Source organism: Somniosus microcephalus, chromosome 5, assembly GCF_052327205.1.
Source record: "Somniosus microcephalus isolate GS21.2 chromosome 5, FLI_Smic_1.0, whole genome shotgun sequence".
In the NCBI taxonomy this organism is placed as follows: Eukaryota; Metazoa; Chordata; class Chondrichthyes; order Squaliformes; family Somniosidae; genus Somniosus; species Somniosus microcephalus.
In genome coordinates this window covers 83,633,092-83,652,304 of record NC_140991.1, presented here as the reverse complement: position 1 = coordinate 83,652,304, position 19,213 = coordinate 83,633,092, and the positions used below count along the sequence as shown (strand labels likewise).

General features: G+C 41.4%; 1 protein-coding gene across 1 annotated transcript in view; it reads left to right on the top strand.

Moving 5' to 3' along the window:
- The first annotated feature begins 3,348 nt into the window (after positions 1-3,348).
- Positions 3,349-19,213, top strand: part of itga8 (integrin, alpha 8) — a 291,754-nt gene continuing 275,889 nt past the window's right edge. Inside the window, exons 1-6 of the mRNA XM_085987920.1 lie at positions 3,349-3,918; positions 4,220-4,350; positions 6,322-6,422; positions 7,170-7,293; positions 8,801-8,862; positions 10,346-10,391. Of these exons, the coding sequence (XP_085844046.1) occupies positions 3,731-3,918; positions 4,220-4,350; positions 6,322-6,422; positions 7,170-7,293; positions 8,801-8,862; positions 10,346-10,391 (652 nt within the window). The 5' untranslated portion in view covers positions 3,349-3,730. The remainder of the gene's footprint in view (positions 3,919-4,219; positions 4,351-6,321; positions 6,423-7,169; positions 7,294-8,800; positions 8,863-10,345; positions 10,392-19,213) is intronic.

Below are 19,213 nucleotides of genomic sequence, written 5' to 3'. Positions count from 1 at the left end.
GCCCTTAGTATCATGGACCAGTCGACCACGCGAGGCAGACCTCCATTCTGTTGTTAATAAAAGCCTTTAGTTACTCTTCTAACTCTCAGTCTTTTATGAGTAATTGATAGCGCATCAGGAACCAAGGGTCTAACGAGGGTGAGGAACTTAACGTAATTGATATAAGTAGAGAAAAAGTACTAGAGAAACTAATGGGACTAAAAGCCAACAAATCTCCTGGACCTGACGGCCTACATCCTAGGGTTTTAAAAGAGGTGGCTGAAGAGATAATGAATGCATTGGTTTTGATCTTCCAAAATTTCCTAAATTCTAGAATGGTCCCAGCAGATTGGAAGGCGCAAATGTAACTCAAGAAAGGAGTTAGAGAAAAAACAGGGAACTACAGGCCAGTTAGCCTGACATCAGTCATCGGGAAAATGCTGGAATCCATTGTTAACAAAGTGGTATCAGGGCACTTAGAAAATCATAACATGATTAGGCAGAGTCAACATGGTTTTATGAAAGGGAAATCGTGTTTGACAAATTTATTAGAGTTTTTATGGATGTAACTAGCAGGGTTGATAAAGGGGAACCAGTGGATGCAGTATATTTGGATTTCCAAAAGGCATTCGATAAGGTGCCACATAAAAGGTTATTACACAAGATTAGGGCTCATGGGGTTGGGGGTAATATAATAGCATGGATAGTGGATTGGTTCACGGACAGAAAACAGAGAGTAGGGACAAACGGGTCTTGTTCAGGTTGGCAGGCTGTAACTAGTCGGGTGCTGCAAGGATCAGTGTTGGGGCCTCAGCTATTTACAATCTATGTTAATGACCTAGTTGAAGGGACTGAGTGTAATGTATCCAAGTTTGCTGATGATACAAAGCTAGGTGGGACAGTAAGCTGTGAGGAGAACACAAAGGGCTGGATTTTGATACTGGAAGGGTGTAGGAGGCGGGACTACAACTTTCGGGGTTGTAGTCCCACCTCCATCGAGTTGTGGCCAACCCACGCGATTTTCACTTGATTGACCTTGTTGAGCCCGCCCAGCGGCAACAGGTGATGTCACAGATTGACATTTCATCTGTCAAGAGCTTTTGACAGATGAAATATCAGCGTTTGACAGCTCTTTCAAGCTGTCAAACACTGACAATCTGTAGTCCAAGTTAATTCCTTCCTCTCAGGCTGATTTAGAGATCTCTCCAGAACAGAAAGCTGATTGCTGCAACTTTTGACAGCTCGCGGCCATTCTGTTTTCTGTGCCGGTGAGATGAGGGACTCCCGAGACCTGAAGGAGGGAAGGCTGTAAAGGTAAGAAAAGGTAAGTAAAACTTCTTTAAACACTTTACACACACCAAACACACTTACCTCTGCACTCATGCACCCATCACTCACCTGAACAACGGACATCTCGAACTCTCCAAGCCCTTCAGCCCGACGGCCCGCCTCGCTATCTTGGCGTGGTTTGGAGCCGTCGGGAATCCCACACTTCAGGAATAAAAATAGGGATTAGGCTAAAAACTGCCTGTTGACTACCTGTTAACAGGCAGTTAATTGGCACTAATCCCCTTCCCGCCACGGGGAGGCAGCTCCCAGCACAGGTCGGGTATCCGCCTCCTTTGAAACTGGCATGGAGGCGGGTTGAGGGCGGGATGGGTTCGTGCCCCCCGATTTCGAGATTTTTAACCCCCCACACGCCTCCAATCCCGCCTCCACGGCCCAATGAAAATCCTGCCCAAAGAGTCTGCAAAGGGATATAGATAGACTAAGTGAGTGGGCAGTAAGGTGGCAGATGGAGTATAATGTAGGGAAATGTGAGGTTATTCACTGTGGTAGGAAGAATAGAAAAACTGAATATTTTTTAAATGGTGAGAATCTTTCAAATATTGGTGTTCAGAGAGATTTGGGTGTCCTCGTGCAAGAAACACAGAAAGCTAGCATGCAGTTACAGCAAGCAATAAGGAAGGCAAATGGCATGTTGGCCTTTATTGCAAGGGGTTTGGAGTAGATGGCTGGATTTTCCAAGCCCCGAGGAGGTGGGCAAGGAGGCGGGACAGCCGTTAAATTCAGAGAAAGTGGGGGCGGTTGGTAAAGCCGCCCCCATCCCGCCTCCGTGCCCTTTTGCCAGGAGGCGGGAAGATGTGCAGCTTCGGGCCCCGTCTCCTGGAGGCGGGAAAATTATTTAATCCTTTTAACTGCCTGTTAACAGGTAGTTAACAGGCAGAAAAAAGGATTAGTGCCATTTTACCTTCACAGGTGAATGTTTCCCGACCTCGGAGAACCCCGCTGGGTTGGAGGAGATGTGGAGGAGGTCTGCGGCGTTAAAGTGGAGTTGAGGTCGATGATCAGCCATGATCTTATTGAATGGTGGAGCAGGCTCGAGGGGCCGTATGGCCGACTCCTGCTCTTATTTCTTCTGTTCTTATGTTCTTATAAACTCCAGCATGGACTGTTTGGGCCGAATGGCCTGTTTCTGTGCCATATATCCTATGTAATCCTATGTAATGTATAAGTAATAACACCTCACAAGTAGTTGGGATCTGTTGGCTGTGGATTGCATTGTACAAATACCAGTTGAAACCAATATCTGTACTATCGTGGCAGTCTTATGTAATGTAGTACATACCCTCGATAGCAGCCCCAAACTGGTACTTATAGAATAAGCTCAGCAACCAAAAAGAGTTACGCAAACTCTGCCTTGCACGGAGCTCAGTGATAATGGAGCTCTGCAGCATACATGGTAGTATAACATTAAAAGTCTCGTAAAATTAAAAAGTATCAAGAATTCATTACTAAAGTTTCCAGGAAATGCTGTGGATTAAATGGGCACTTTTAAAATGTGTCTTTATAACTGCAGATTTCGTCTATTGCTCTGGGGAGGAACTGAGCAGCTTTTGCTTTATGGGGACCAGGGAGAAAGATAGGGGAAATTAGACAGAATTATAAATCATAAACCTATTTTGGCAGCTCTTGAAAAATATGTTTACTTTGGGTATCACATTAAATGAACACGATCTGGTTGTCAAGATAGGAGGAAGGTGCTAATGGACAGTCTAGGTCCTGAACATGAAACCAAAACAATGGAGCTAAGTGGATCGATGGTCTTTCTAATTCCTACCTCCTTCTGGTCATATTAGTATTTTAAAATTGGAGTAATTAGAAAACTTGAAAATCAAAAACAAACTTCTTGTAGTTCGGGAAGTTTTACAGAATTGATTTCCTCTTTACAATTAAAATATATAAATGTTGCACCAGGGCAATACTCGGGGCTCCTTATATTTCTCATGTCAACTATGAGTGAAATAATAACGGGAGATTGCAAGTGATTTGCTGGGCACAGGGTGGGCGGCGCGCTTGAGTGGAAGATTGAGCAGGATAGCGTTGCACTTTGGAGGTAGAGAAAGATTAAAGGTTCGGTTTGAGGCTCTTTCCCACCATAAAAGGATAGCTTCTTAATGACGCGAGTGGGTTGGGGAAGCCGCCTCCTCTCCCAGTGCTTGTCCAGATTAACAGGAGGCGAGAGTGGAAGCGAAAGGGAGGTCTCACCGGACACAGCACGGCTGACAGCCCGGGCTCTGACACACACTCACAGCGCGCCAAGCTGCACATCTCTTCTCACCCGGGGTGAGAAAACCAGCCGGTCTTTGCCTGGGTGACGGTGACAGCACACTGACTGACTGACAGGCGGCGCATCCTTGCCCTGCTGTCAGCCCGCTCTCCCTCCGCTCTCTGATTCCCCCGGCCCGCGATGACTGCTCGCCGCTGCCGGCAGAAGCCTGTCCCCCGCAGCCGCTTCTTCCACTTGCTCCTCCTGCTGCCGCTCGTCCCGGGATGTGTCGCCTTCAACCTGGATTGGGAGCAGCCCGCTGTGTACGGCGGACCCGAGGGCAGCTATTTCGGCTACTCGGTGGATTTCTACTCGCCTGATAAAAACACGTGAGGAACATTCCCTTTATTGATATCGAAAAAAAACCTTTCAAGAGTTGCCCAACTCCACACCTTGTTGTTGCAAAGTCTGTGCCCCCGGCTGCGTATGAAACAATTTGTAACTTTGTGTATCTGGTCAATCATTTAAATCATTGCTCGCAAAGTTGCCCAGTTAAATTGGTAATTTGGAGAGCATGTGATGGAGAACCATTTGTGCCGTGTTGGTTGTCGTTAGTCGGTGTTGATGTTAACAATTTCTGATTTAAAAAAAACCTGTGATGTGTTTTTTTTTGGGGGGGCGCATCTTCAGAGTAAATGTCCTTGTAGGAGCTCCGAAAGCCAACACAACTCAGCCTGGGATAGTGGAAGGAGGAGCGGTGTATTTCTGCAGCTGGGCGGCAGGAGGTGCCACTTGCAACCAGATCCCCTTCGACAGAAGCAGTAAGTGTGAAGCAGCATCAAGCTCCCGGTGCCACTTCTCTCCAGTTGTTTTGACTTGTCCCTTCCTCTCCCCGCTCAGCTTCAAACAACCCCTCAATCGGTGAACTGCAATCGCATTTTATTTCTCCCAACTAAATTTTACCTCGGGCTTTCTCCCACCTAAATTTTACCTCGGGCTTTCTCCCACCTAAATTTTACCCCGGGCTCCTACGAAACTATCACTTAAGAGCTACATATAGGACCAAATTATAGTTTTAAAATATATGTGTATATGCCATTCAACTCGGGAACAAAAATGTAGGTTTAATTCCACTTCTAACATTACATTAAATATAAGACACGTGGTATATAGTACAAGGTATAGCCCTAACTTCCGATTTTAAGCCTTTAAAACGAGCCTACGTCTCCCTTCTTGAGTAATCGAATTTGACAATTTAGATTCTAACAATTTCAAAACTGATACGACTAGTAGGATTACTTCTTTAAAGATGTTATGTGTTTGCTGTCTAGAGTTTCACGGCATATAAAACGTTTCACCCCACGAAATTTAATCTCAGATTAAATAACTTTCGAATTCATTGTATCAAATGGGAATAGAAAAATTATTCTTGTCACTGCCTAATAATTTAAAAAAATCTGCTTTGAAGTTATACCCACTCTTCACTAAACTTTTGTACAAAAGAAATAAAATATACATTTGGCTTTAAATGTGAATCTCCTTTTTAAAACATATAAAAGGTAGAAAATTAGATAGAAATAGTCAAAATGAATACGTAGATGAATTCATGTATTTCAAACATGAGAAATAATAGTTTAAAATTATTTAAAACTATCAAAAGCCACAGTTCAGCCAATTTGTTTTTGTATAAATGTTCAGGAATCTCGTTAAAGGATCTGTAAGTCTTGCTGGCAAAGCAATAGCTAAACAAAGCAGCTTGTGCAGAATCTACGTCCTCGAACTGGAGAGGGATGAGGTGCAGGGATGGGAGATTGCTAAGTATGATTACTGATAGTTGTGAAACAGCAGAAGCAAACACACTGCTCAAATTGAATTTAACATCTGTTGACAACATCTTTTATTACGTGTTTGATGTGAGGCTGTACAAGGACAGTCAAGCACTCCTGCTTAATAACAATTCATAAAGAAGTTCACGGACAGGCATTGAAATTGGGGAGGGATGAACATGTGGGAAATCAGTTTGCTTCAAAAAGAGAGGGGGTGAGGAATTGTCTGCTTTTTATTAAAGACTGAGAAGCATCATAATTGGAGCTGATTTTTTAACCAGATGGTTCCTTTTATGTTGACATCTGCAAAGTATATGTTAAACAAAGTTGGAGAGATGTCTCTGGGTGTGTGTACATATAATTAAATCGTGAACCAGTTTTTACTCTTTAAAAAAAGCAATTAGGGAAATCCATATTCTATTAGCAGGAATTTAATGACATTGAGTTGTTTTACTTCTCATTTAGCATTTTAATAATCTAAAATGGGTATTTTTGAAAGTATCATCACAGCAGTCATGTAAGTGGAGAAAACTGTATCATGTATTTGTTCATTATAAATTGAGAACTGAGTAGTACAATAAGAAACATTATCATGAGTTATAAACAATAATTATTGAGCAAAACAAAGTTTTTAAATTTTTCTTTAAAAGTCTATTGTGAGCTAGATCATTCATAGTAAGAGAACACTAAAATAACACAAATGATTAAATAATATTTGTGGTTGATAATCTTCAAGGGTACACATGCAATATACTTCAAATACAATTACAAGGTAGTAATACAAATAAAACATAATTACAAGGTGACAACGCAATATGTCGGTATGATACAACTTGCAAAATATCTCAATGAAACAATTTTATGAAAAATTATGATTTTATTCCCATTTAACTTTTTCACTGTCTGTAAAAGAAAAGATCTTAAAACACTTGAGGACATGCATAACAATCTTTTTTCAAATATTAGGCAACAGAATCATCAAAGTTAATGGCACAAGGAAACCTGTTGAATTCAAATCCAATCAATGGTTTGGGGCAACGGTCAAATCTCATAAAGAAAAGGTTGTGGTAAGTCCTTAGATATCATAACGTTAAAACATCTTGGCTCAGTTAGATGTGTGCGTTGATATTTTGTATTTATAGTTGGCTATCTTACTGATTCTTGCTACTTAAATTTGAGAATGGTAAATAAGAATGTTATGTTACCTACTTTTTTAGGTTTACATTGTAAAAATGTAGCATGCGATAGAAATGCGAATCACTAGAGTGTTGTACAGTTCAGATCTGTTTTCCAACTTCTGGTTACATTATTTGTATTGTTTCATTTCTTTTTATAGTGGGGGAAATCATGTTTTAACTAGTATCCATTAGGCAAATAATATGAATCAGCTGGGTAAATAAATTAATCACTACTGGGAATGATACCATAACAGCTGAATGAAACAGTCACCAATCTGTTATGTGATGACTAACTTTAGATAATATTATGTCTGAAATTTCCTGAAGTGGGATTATATTTATGTAATCAGATTTTTATATTCAAAAAAATGTATGAAAGTGTAAAAAAGACCATTGTGATTCGAGAGTTGCAGCAGTAGTACTAATGCAAAAAGTAGACTTTTACATGGGTCAGAATTTAAGTTACGTTTCATAGTGGGAAATAACTTGATGAAGGTGTAATGGAAATTACTGCTCAGTTATCGTATAACTGAGGCTTAATAATTGTGCCAGCTTGACATAAGAAGTTGCAGGTGTTTTGTAAGAAAAGGAAATAATTGCACATTTTGGTTTAATTGATTTTTTTTTAATCAATAGGCTTGTGCCCCACTATATCATTGGCGAGCCCTTAAATTGACTGAAGAAAAAGATCCAGTTGGCACTTGTTATGTGGCAGTTCAGAATTTCAGTGCCTATGCAGAATATTCTCCATGTCGTTCTGGTAGGTTGAGCAACTAACACAGCATGAACATTTATATATATTTTATATGTAATTTAAAATATTCACTTTTTCTTTACTTCTTCCTGTTATTGTTACATGCCTGTTTTCTACGTTTTTCCTGTTGAACAACTTTTGGTGACCCATATCTAATATTGGAAAATATTTAGTATTGGTATTTGTGCAAGATATTACCAGTTGGTAAAAATATGCAATCATAAATTCTTCAGATACATTCCATGCTTAGAAAATATTTTAGAAGAAGTGCATTGTATAGCATTCTTTAAAAAAAAATTCATACAATTGTATGGAATCACATTCTTGTAAGGGACTAAAATATTTTCAAAATTTCAGGTTGTTCATATAAAGATAAATATGCCAGTGGAATAAAAACCAGAAAACAGCAGGCTCCATAATGTGTTATCAAATTAAACTGTCATGTGGCTAGTAAACATATGGAATATTTTAATGTAATTGGTGATGGGAATGCAGTTGCATTCCTTATTATGGGCATTGCAATCATTTTAGAAAAGTTGTTCCAAATAAACAAGAGTCATTAAAAACTGTTTCACAGGAACTTGTGCTGCAAGAGACAGTAAGCCTGAAAAAATGAAATGTTTACTGCAGCAGCCAACATGGTGGTGCCAACTACCATGCTGTCTGCTTCAGCTAGGAAGATGGAACAATCTGGACCATGGCAGTTCTCAATGTTATCTAACAGGTCCCGATTATTTTTCTTTTACCTTCAGATTGAACACTCCTCAACTGTACACCTCTCCATCTACTAGAACCCTGGCTGAAAAATGCCATGACTTGTCTGATGAAGGTAAACAAAGCTAGGATTCAAATCCTTGCTCACCCCTGCTTGGGGCTCCAACACAACATCATATACAATCGCTGTGATGTATCTGGCTATTCAAATAACTGAAGCTGCTCCAAAACATCCCTGGTCAGATGTCTGCTTGGATATATTTTAGTGGTTTATGTGAAGAAGTCACTACTAAGTGAACTTATACTAAAATGAATACCAGGGATAATTTTCTGCACTACACCATTTGGATATTAAGAGTAACACTTCAATGAAATTGGAGTGGTGGTACATTGTGTATATGATGTTGTGTTCAAGCCCCAAGCAAAGGTGACCAAGGATTTGAAATCTAGCTTTGACTAAGTCTCATCAGACAAGGTATGGCATTTTTCAGCCAGGGTGCTAGTGGATGGAAATCTGTGCAGTAGAGGAGAGTTTAGTCTGAAGGTAAAAGAAAAATAGAGGGACTTGTTGGATAACATTGAGAACTGCCATGGCCCAGATTGATCCATCCTCCCAGCTGAAACAGATAACATGGCATTTGAGCCAAACATCAATAAAATAGGAATGCATACTGATGCACTTGTATCCTTTAAAACATGTTTTTTTTTAAAAAGCTGTGAATGTCATATTATTTGGGCAAAAAGGTAATAAAAGCATTTGCGATTTATTAAAGCAATGTATGTTTTATACCTATTCCAGACCAGCCGGATCCTGAAGGTCAAGGTTTTTGTCAAGCAGGATTCAGCCTTGATTTTACCCAGGTAAGCTTGTCATTGTATTTTATTTGTATTGTAATTTACTGTAGAAAACTTAATAGATATCCTAAATGATATACCATCTGTATATGTAGATAAAAGGAAAGACACTCCAAGCACAGAACTCGGGAATAGTTCCAGGTTCTGTGGAACATATAATGACTATAGCAAGTGCCTGTGCTGGGAAAGGGATGATGCAATTTAAATCCTCTTTGACTAGATTTTGTTGAACAATAGGTAAAATTTCAAAGGTCAACTAAGAAGCAGCTTATTATTCTTTAGGTATTGCAGACAAGACCTTTCTCATAGTAAAACAATAACTATGCTTGGACGTGAAATGATTCTTGGTGTTAAGTCTTAAGTACAAAGAAGAAATGCTAAAACAAGGAGACACAGTCCTGTAAATATTGTGAGAGCAGACTCCTTGTCAATAACTTGATTGATTAATCTTTATACATTTACTGTACTGTTGTAAATAAATATCCTTTGAGTAGCTTCTAGGTAGTAAGATTGCCTCCTACAGAGTGAATTGACCGGTATTTGATAATGAGATGAAGTGGATATCTGATCAAACTCCACATGCTTAAATAAGATGGCTTTGGTATGAAGCTTGCTGTGTTAACAGATTATCTTGTACCCAAGCATACTTATTGAAAAGAATGTAAACCACTATTTTGGCCATAAAAAAAAACAGAATAGCAATAGTTCTTACCAAATTTTCATTGAGGGAAAAAAATGTAAGCAGAGATGTTTTTAAATCAATTTAAGTACATTAGTTCTAAGGCGAATGTGTGTAGAGAAGGAAGGAACGCTATTGTAGTTTGGAGATGAATATCATAAAGCAGAAGGTTTATGAGCAAGTATGAAATTTGTGGGTGTGCACCTGCCCTCCGTAAGTAAAATGAGTAGATTGAAAATTAAATGACATACTGCATATTTTCAATATCCATGAAACAACCAAACATGAAACCTTGAAGATTAGAGCATGACCAGGCAGCTGAAAGAAACAAACTCTCAGTAGCTTTGATACCCTGGTGTTTTAGACTCAATTGATTCACAGCTCTTTAGCATTCTTTAAGTCCAGTGCTGCTCATATCCTTTACAGCAATTTTTGCCAATGCAAACAGAAAAAGCATGATACTATTATGATATAAAGATATAAAACTTTGCCACATCCAGACATCTGGAGTTTTTTCTGATACCTTGTGTGAAATATTATGTTACTGTGCATGTCCCTTGGATACCTTCTGTATTATGATAGTGGGTCAAACACAATAAACTTTACAGACAGGATTATAATCACTTTTCTGCTATTCTTCATTGCAGCTAATGATATTCTTGGTTTAGTAATGTTTGTTTAATATATTTATGTTTTCTCTATGAAGTCTCTAACTGGCCTTTTTTAAAAAAACATTACCAATATGTAGAGTAACATTACATTGGTTACAAAAAACATTTTTGAATTTACAAAATAATCTGATTTATTTAGGATGGGAACCTGGTGCTGGGAGGACCTGGCAGCTTTTACTGGCAAGGTAAATCATTGGTACCTTTCATAGATTTCCTTCAAAAAGGGGAAAGAACAAGCACAGTTGTGTGTATGACAGTGCAATCGCAGACCCACAAGGTTGTCATTAGTTTAGCACGGCTGTCAGTCATCCAGATTTCAAGGTACTTAAAGGGGTGTAATGTGATTTAGACTTTATTATTTATTGATGTGGCTGCTTAGTATTGGTAGCTTTATTTTTTTTTGTCCATAAATCAATAATGACTAGTATGGGACAAAATACCTAGCTTCATCCTTCAAAGGTGTAAAATGACAAGCAATGTTTAAATGTAGAGTCATCCAATGATCTAAACAATTCTGCTTAAAGTAATTTTTAAAATTGATGATGTAGCTGTGTCTTAATAACTCAAATGGTTCCCAAGATGTAGACATAAATTAACAGCAAAATTCACGGTACTTATCTGAAGTTAAGTTAGACACACAGAGAAGTCAAAGAAAGCCACTGGTGCCTCATAATCAAAATGGTATGGGGCATTGCAAGATTCAACAGCATTCAAGGTGGTCCTATTGTGTGCTGTTTGTCTGTTGCACATGTCTTCCTCAAATCAGAACTCAACTGAGCCAGACCTCGGAGTACAGGGATGTGGGTGGGTCTGGTGCTGTCTGCTAATGGGTGGGAGCACCATCTGATCAGTGGAGCTCATATGGGTCTGTTAGTCGTGTATGTGCAGGGAAATTGAATTTTTGGAGTGATTGGCAGACGGTATGGGTAAGTTTGTGATTTCATTTAAATGAATTGTTTAATTTTTTTACGTGTTCTATCATGAATTGTGTTTTTAGTCACATTAGTGGAGTGGGTGAGCAAGTATCATGGTGGCTGCATGTCAGAATTTGTTTTTCAGTAGAATGTGATTGGATCAGAAATAACACTACAGAGATTGTTTTGACAAAAGCAAACTACTGCGGACGATGGAAATTTGAAATAAAAGCAGAAAATTCTTCCACTGCATGGTCCCGGGGAACAGTAATAATGGAGGTGGCTGGGATTTACATGCAGTGGTGGGGCTAGGGATGGTCAGTGGCAGTCCCAGCAAGGGGTGAGTGGAAGCAAAATTTAGATTGGGCCAGGATTGTGACCGCTTAGGAGAGGAAAATCCAACCTAAATTGTGCAAGTTAAGCAGCCTGTTGATATTTTCTTGCAGCATTGATGTTCTCCCACTAGACATCACAAATATGTTTAATAAATGCTAGGGAATTTTAGCTATCAGGCAGCTGGCTGTCGGAGCAGGAAGGCTGGCCGTCCGATTAGCTGCGGCGAGAGGCCTGGTCTATTTTGACATCCATCCATCGAGCTGCACGCTGCAAACAGGCATGCTGCCCCAACTGGCTGGCTGGCAGAAATGTTGGTCTGGGAGGGGACTCCCACCTGATTCAGCCAGGCACCCCAAACAGAAGGCCCTGGGAAATATGCCAACAGAGCAGGAACAAAGAGAATGGAAAAGAAAATCGGGTGAGGTGTAAAAGGGGCAGCTGATTCACTATCCATTTTTCACTACTGCCCAAGACCAATTTCGCCCCATTTGAATCCAATATTAGAGTCCTAAAAATGGGATGTATTTTAATTACACGGGCACGGTAGCATAGTGGCTATGTTACTGGACTACTAATCCAAAGAGGGGAGTTCAAATTCCAACACAGCAATTTAAATTCAATTAATTAAATAACATCTGGAATAAAAAGCTAGTATCAGTAATGGTTGTAAAAACCCATCTGGTTCACAAATGTTCTTTAGGGGGAAGGAAATCTGCTGTCCTTACCCGGTCTGACCTATGTCTCCAGATATGTGGTTGACTTTTAACTGCCCTCTGAAATGGCCGAGCAAGCCAGTCAGTTGTGTTCAAGAAGGCGGCTCACCACCACCTTCTCGAGGTCAATTAGGGATGGGCAATACTTCTTCTTAGGCAGTCCCTCGGAACCGAGGATGACTTGCTTCCACATTAAAAATGAGTTTGCAGGTGACTGATGAGTCCAATGCGGGACCTACAGTCCCTGTCACAGGTGGGGCAGCAGACGGTGGTTGAAGGGGCGGCTGCTTGGGTTGACGTGCGCTCCTTGCGCTGCCTGCGCTTGGCTTCCGCTTGCTCCCGGCGAAGAGGCTCGAGGTGTTCGGCGCCTTCCCGGATGCTTCTCCTCCACTTTGTGCGGTCTTGTGCCAGGGATTCCCAGGTGTCGGTGGGGATGTTACACTTTTTCAAGGAGGCTTTGAGGGTGTCCTTGAAGGGTTTCCTCTGCCCACCTGGGGCTCTCTTGCCGTGCCGGAGCTCCAAGTAGAGCGCTTGTTTTGGGAGTCTCGTATCGGGCATGCGGACAATGTGACCCGTCCATCGGAGCTGATTGAGCGTGGTCAGAGCTTTTAGCTGGGGATGTTGGCCTGAGCAAGAACACTGACGTTGGTGTGCCTATCCTGCCAATGGATTTGCAGGATCTTGCGGAGGCAGTGTTGGTGGTACCCCTCCAGTGCTTTGAGGTGCCTGCTGTATATGGTCCATGTCTCTGCGGCATACAGCAGGGCAGGTATCACTGCTGCCCTGTAGACCATGAGCTTGGTGCCGGGTTTGAGGTCCTGGTTTTCAAACACTCTCTTCCTCAGGCGACCGAAGGCTGCACTGGCACACTGAAAGCGGTGTTGGACTTCGTCGTCGATGTCTGCCCTTGTTGACAGTAGGCTCCCGAGGTATGGAAAGTGGTCCACATTGTCCAAGGCCTTGTCGTGGATTTTGATAATTGGGGGGCAGCACTGTGTGGCGGCGGCAGGTTGGTAGAGGACCTTTGTCTTACGGATGTTTAGTGTAAGGCCCATGCTCTCGTATGCTTCGGTGAAGGTGTTTACGATGGCTTGGAGTTCGACCTCCGAGTGAGCGCAGACGCAAGCATCGTCTGCATACTGTAATTCGATGACAGAGGCTGGGACGACCTTTGATCTGGACTGGAGGCGACGGAGGTTGAACAGTTTCCCGTTTGTTCTGTAAATTAGCTTCACTCCAGTGGGGAGCTTACTGAGGGTGAGATGGAGCATTGCAGCAAGGAAGATTGAGAAGAGCGTTGGTGCGATGACACAGCCTTGCTTGACCCCGGTTCGTACGTGAATTGGGTCTGTGGTGGAACCGTTGGTCAGGATCACGGCTTGCATTTCTGTGATAGTAGATTGGCGGTTAGGATCAGATCAGCCATGATCTTATTGAATGGCGGAGCAGGCTCGAGGGGCCGATTGGCCTACTCCTGCTCCTATTTCTTATGTTCTTATGTCATGAAGCAGGTGGAGGATAGTGACAAACTTTTGAGGGCAGCCGAATTTGAGGAGGACACTCCATAATCCCTCATGGTTGACAGTGTCGAAGGCCTTTGTGAGATCAAAGAAGGCCATGTACAGTGGTTGGTGCTGTTCCCTGCATTTGTCTTGTAATTGATGTGCGGTGAAGATCATGAACTCATTTCTCTTATCTGGAAGGAGGAGAGCATGCCAGGGGATCTCATAGACGCCATAATTGTGACCATCTTCAAGAAAGGTGAGAAGTCCGATTACGGTAATTATAGAGGAGTTTCCCTGCTGTCTGCCACAGGGAAAGTCATCACAAGAATCCTCCTCAATCGCCTTCTCCCAGTGGCCGAAGAGCTCCTCCCAGAGTCGCAATGCGGATTCCGCCCACTAAGGGGCACAATGGACATGATCTTCACTGCACGTCAATTACAAGAGAAATGCAGGGAACAGCACCAACCACTGATGGGCAATAAACGCTGGCCTCGCCGGCGACGTCCACATCCCGTGAATGAATAAAAAAATGACACAGCATGAAGTTGTAGCTTAAAACAATTGCTATATGGAACAGAAGTTTAACAAAACCCTAGAGTTTATGGGAGTGTAGAAAGACCTGGAGAAATTAAATGTTGGTACCACCGTATAATAGATTTCCCAAAGTGTAATACTTGTTTGAATAGGATTTTACTTTGAAAATCCCAAATCTGATAGAGACATCAGTTTCATTTTAGACTCGTATTTGGTATGCCTTGTTTGGATTACTTTTCTAAAATACACATTGTACATTAAATAACAAATAATTTCCACCACAGTTTATTTTACTTAAGCCAGTTAAAACAAGTAAAGTTTCCATGTAAAAAAGGATGGTAAAGGTCAGCATGTTTAATCCAATCTGCATGTTTTCAAAACCGTTTCAATTTTTTTGTCCTTCATTTGAAAACGGCCCAAAGAAAAGCTAGAGTGAACTGAAAGTAACTGTGATTATCAGTTAGTAAATCTTCCGTGAATGAACTGGATGAACAGGAAGATGGAAATCACATTGAATTTATTGTTTAAGGCCGGACAGAATCCAGGGACAGCTCAGTCTACTTGGCTGAGAGTTCCTTTTTACTGCATATTCAGCATTTACTTTATTATTGTTCTCTTCCCCTTCCTTCAGTTTTCTTCCCTTTTCACCTAAACATGGGTACAGTTTCACAGGCAGCTCTCCAGGATGGCATCAAATGGCCATCCTCCATGTCTGACTTTAGACAGTGAGGCTATTTGTTCAGGGGATGTAACATCACAGCTTAGCTGGATCCTGTCTGCTCTCAGCTTTCCACATGTGCATTTTTTCAGTAAGAGCCACTGAATAGCAATCAAGAATGGGAACTGTGATTGATTGTTTTCCCCCCAGGATTGCTGCTGCCAACTCCACAATAAAATCATGCGCTGCTACTGGCCATCGCTCATATCCCCCTCCCAATCGCTCCTAGTCCAATGGCATTAACACCACTTGTAGTGCCCCAACCATGGTCATTGTTGAAATTAGCTAACTCAACACTGACTGGGATTTGTACCTAGACACCGCCTGGTCTGTGTGGCTAATTTACATACCAGGGTAGAGTATCCGCTTTGGGCACAATCGGCAATCTGGGCACAAATTGCACCCAAAATTATGCTAGTTTTGAGAAGTGATCTCCCCCCCCCCCAAGTTCCACTCAAACTAATTTGCACATTGCCAATTGCAAAATCTGCCATGAACCAGCATAATCGGACAGTATTTTAGACGTCATTTAAAAAAAAAAAATAATAATTCTGCATTGAAACATATTCCTTGATATATTTAAGAGTGGTAACTTGGTGCAGTTTGATTAATACAGCTGAAAATGGGTTTATCACAAAAAATAAACATTTTTAATCAGTGTGCAGTCCACCACCTGTGAGTAACCTGATTTTAAATAACTGAAAATGACTTTAAAAAGAACGATACAGAACCATTTGCTAGATATATTGGTCAGTTTCTTAGTAAATTAAAAAAAATTGTATTCAAAAGCTTTTAAAACGTTCCTATTAGTGTCCTTGCACCTAAAACAAAAAGCTTAATTTTTAGAGCCTCCTCGAAGGCCTGCAAACCAGCGCAATTAGCGGAAACTCCCAGTGGTGATTATTTCGATCTGGGGGTGTGGCCAGTTTTGTGGGCGGGGCCAGTTCTAATGCAATGTTTTTTAAACTAGTGCTAAAGATCACGTTCAGCGCAGCTCGAGTTTTACGAAACTTGTGCTTAAAATTCCGCGATCTTTTGTGCTGGTTTCGCCGATTTCGTGCAAATTGCGGCATAAAAACCAGCGCAACCGAGCGGAAACTCCAGGCCCACATGTTTAGCAGATGAGCCATCAGAGAGTCTTGTCTTCGTGTCTCAGTATTTCAGTTTCTGTAATATATTTGGTAATTTTTTCCATATTACACACCAGAGGGCAAATGTGCCCTCAAGTATCTGGTGTGGAGATGCCGGTGTTGGACTGGGGTGGACAAATGTAAGAAGTCACACAACACCAGGTTATAGTCCAACAGTTTTATTTGAAATCACAAGCTTTCGGAGCGCTGCTCCTTCGTCAGGTGAAGTGGAGAGATGCATAAAGACACAGCTTATATAGTCAGAGAATAATGCACTTCACTTCACCTGACGAAGGAGCAGCGCTCCGAAAGCTTGTGATTTCAAATAAAACTGTTGGACTATAACCTGGTGTTGTGTGACTTCTTACTCAAGTATCTGGCAAGGACAGTTTTAACACAACTACTAATAGTTCCATGAACAGCTCAGACTCACTCTGCTGATTACCTTTCCCACACCATGAGGATCAGGATGGCACTCAGCCTTCAATAAAGTCGTGAAGGCATTTTATTATTTAGGAAAAGTGGCTTTCCCTTCTCGGCAAAGCTGCTTGCCTGTAGGAATTTGGATATGTCTTGCGTAAAGATTGAAGTAATACACTTGAAAGAAATACTTGCATTTATATAGCGCCTTTTATAGCACTTTACAGCCAATTAAGTACTCTTGAAGTGTAGTCGCTGTTGTAATGTAGGAAATGCGACAGCCAATTTGCGCTCAGCAAGGTCCCACAAACAGCACTGTGATAATGCTCAGATCATCTGTTTGTATGGTGCTGGTTGAGGGATAAATATTGGCCAGGACACCGGGGAAAAACTTCCCTGCTCTTCCTCGAATAATGCCATGGGATCTTTTATGTCCAGCTGAGAGGGCAGACAGAGCCTCTGTTTAGTACAACTTCAAAGCACTGCATTTGTTACAGTCGCTAGTCCAGATGTCTTGCTCCAGAAAGTTTAAATATTAAAATATAAATAAATGTTATAATGTCTTACTGGGGAATGATGCCAAATGGAGAGGAATGTATTCCTGTTGCTGAGTCTTGCTGGCAAAGCCACTTTTCAAATTTACTTAAATAGTTAAATTTGTCCATTCCTTTCCAAGGAATTGAATAGACATTTAAACTAGCTCCATAAGAAAATGAATTGCATCTACTGTACAGCAATTATAGGGACTGAGGAATTAGTAGAATGCAATCCCAGTCCCGTTGCTGAATAAATTATCCAAATGAGAGATTGTTGAATAGCAAAAATGTATACAACAGCCTGGAACCTCACATTTGCACTATCATTCTCCACTTCTCAATTTAATGCAGATTGGTGTTGTTAGTGGATTTTTTTTTAAACTCCTTTGCGCACTGACCATTTGAGGTTATTATGCAAGAAGTCTTCTTGAAACTTGCCATTAATATCAGTACATGGATAAACCATTACATTCTAAAGGAGAAATCCTATAATTCAGTGATTTCTGTAGTTGCAGCTTTTGGTGTAATACTTTGCATTCATTGCTTTGACATCAAGGCAGCATTTGACCACGTGTGGCATCAAGGAGCCCTAGTAAAACTGAAGTCAATGGGAATCGGGGGGGGGGAGAAACTCCACTGGCTGGAGTCATACCTAGCACAAACAAAGATGGCTGTGGTGGTTGGCGGTCAATCATCTCCGCCCTAGGACATCGCTGCAGGAGTTACTCAGGGCAGTGTCCTAGGCCCAACCATCTTCAGCTGCTTCATCAATGACCTTCCCTCCAGCATAAGGTCAGAAATGGAGATGTTCGCTGATGACTGCACAGTGTTCAGTGCCATTCGCAACTCCTCAGATAATGAAGCAGTCCATGCCCGCATGCAACAAGACCTGGACAACATTCAGACTTGGGCTGATAAGTGGCAAGTAACATTCGCGCCACAGAAGTGCAAAACCCTCATCACTTGTATTGAATACTGTGTTCTCGCACATTCCCTTAGATACATTTCTCCTTTCTTCTGGAAGATGGACTTTGGTGAGACAAGGCCAATTGTAAACCAACAAACTGGTTGATTTTACATGTAATATACAAACAAACAGAATATAATTTACAACAAATTTCAATTTCCTGCATAACGCTCCTTGTAATATAGAAAATAACACAGCATGCTACACTATGCCTGTTAGTGGGCTAAATTCATTTTATGAAATGGCTAAATTCCTGCAGCTAGTCAGCTCTTACTCCAGGAAGAGATGTCTCTCCCTCTGTGCCTGTCTTGGCCTCTGAACCGGTCTCCACCCTCTCTGCCCAGCGATGACCAGTTGAGCTGCCAATCAAACCTACTGCTATAAATGAAGCCATCCCCACATATTCACCTGGAATTTCCATGGCAATTGGAGAAATGGTGTAAACAGGTAAAAATTGGCATTTACACTGTTTCTCCAGTGTTTCCACTAATCGTCCGCTGGAGTTATGGTGGGAGATTGGGAGAACCCCATGAAGATTCAGTCATCATATTACTGAAATATCTTAGCGAAGTCCATTGTCTCAAGCTGATGTACGCAAGAAACACCATTTTTACAGCCACTTCATCTGGATCTAAACCCCGAAGCTTGTATGTTCTGTGGGCTGAAAGTCTTCTGAGCTGAATTTAACTTAATAGCAACATCTTAATATAAATTCATCCAAAATCCCTCCTACACCAAAGATCACCAAAACAAGAATGCAAGTTCTTCTTTGGATAGCAAAGCTGAGACTGCAGATTCACTTGTTGTAAACCCATATTGAACCATTCCCAGTGTCCGCTGTGGCTCAGTTGGTAGCACACTTGTCTCTGTTATCATGAAGGTTGTGGGTTCAAATCCCACTCCAGGGACTTGTAGAACATAAAGCTAGGCTGACGCTCCAGTGCTGAGGGTGTACTGCACTGCCGGAGATGTTGTCTTTTGGATGAGATGTTAAACCAAGTCTCTCAGGTGGGCGTAAAAGATCCCATGGCACTATTTTGAAGAAGAGTAGGGGAGTTATCCCCGGTGTCCTGGCCAATATTTATCCCTCAACCAACATAACAAAAGCAGATTATCTGGTCATTATCACATTGCTGTTTGTGGGAACTTGCTGTGCGCAAATTGACTGCGTTTCCTGAATTATAACACTTCAAAAAGTACTTCATTGGCTGTAAAGCGCTTTGAGACGTCCAGT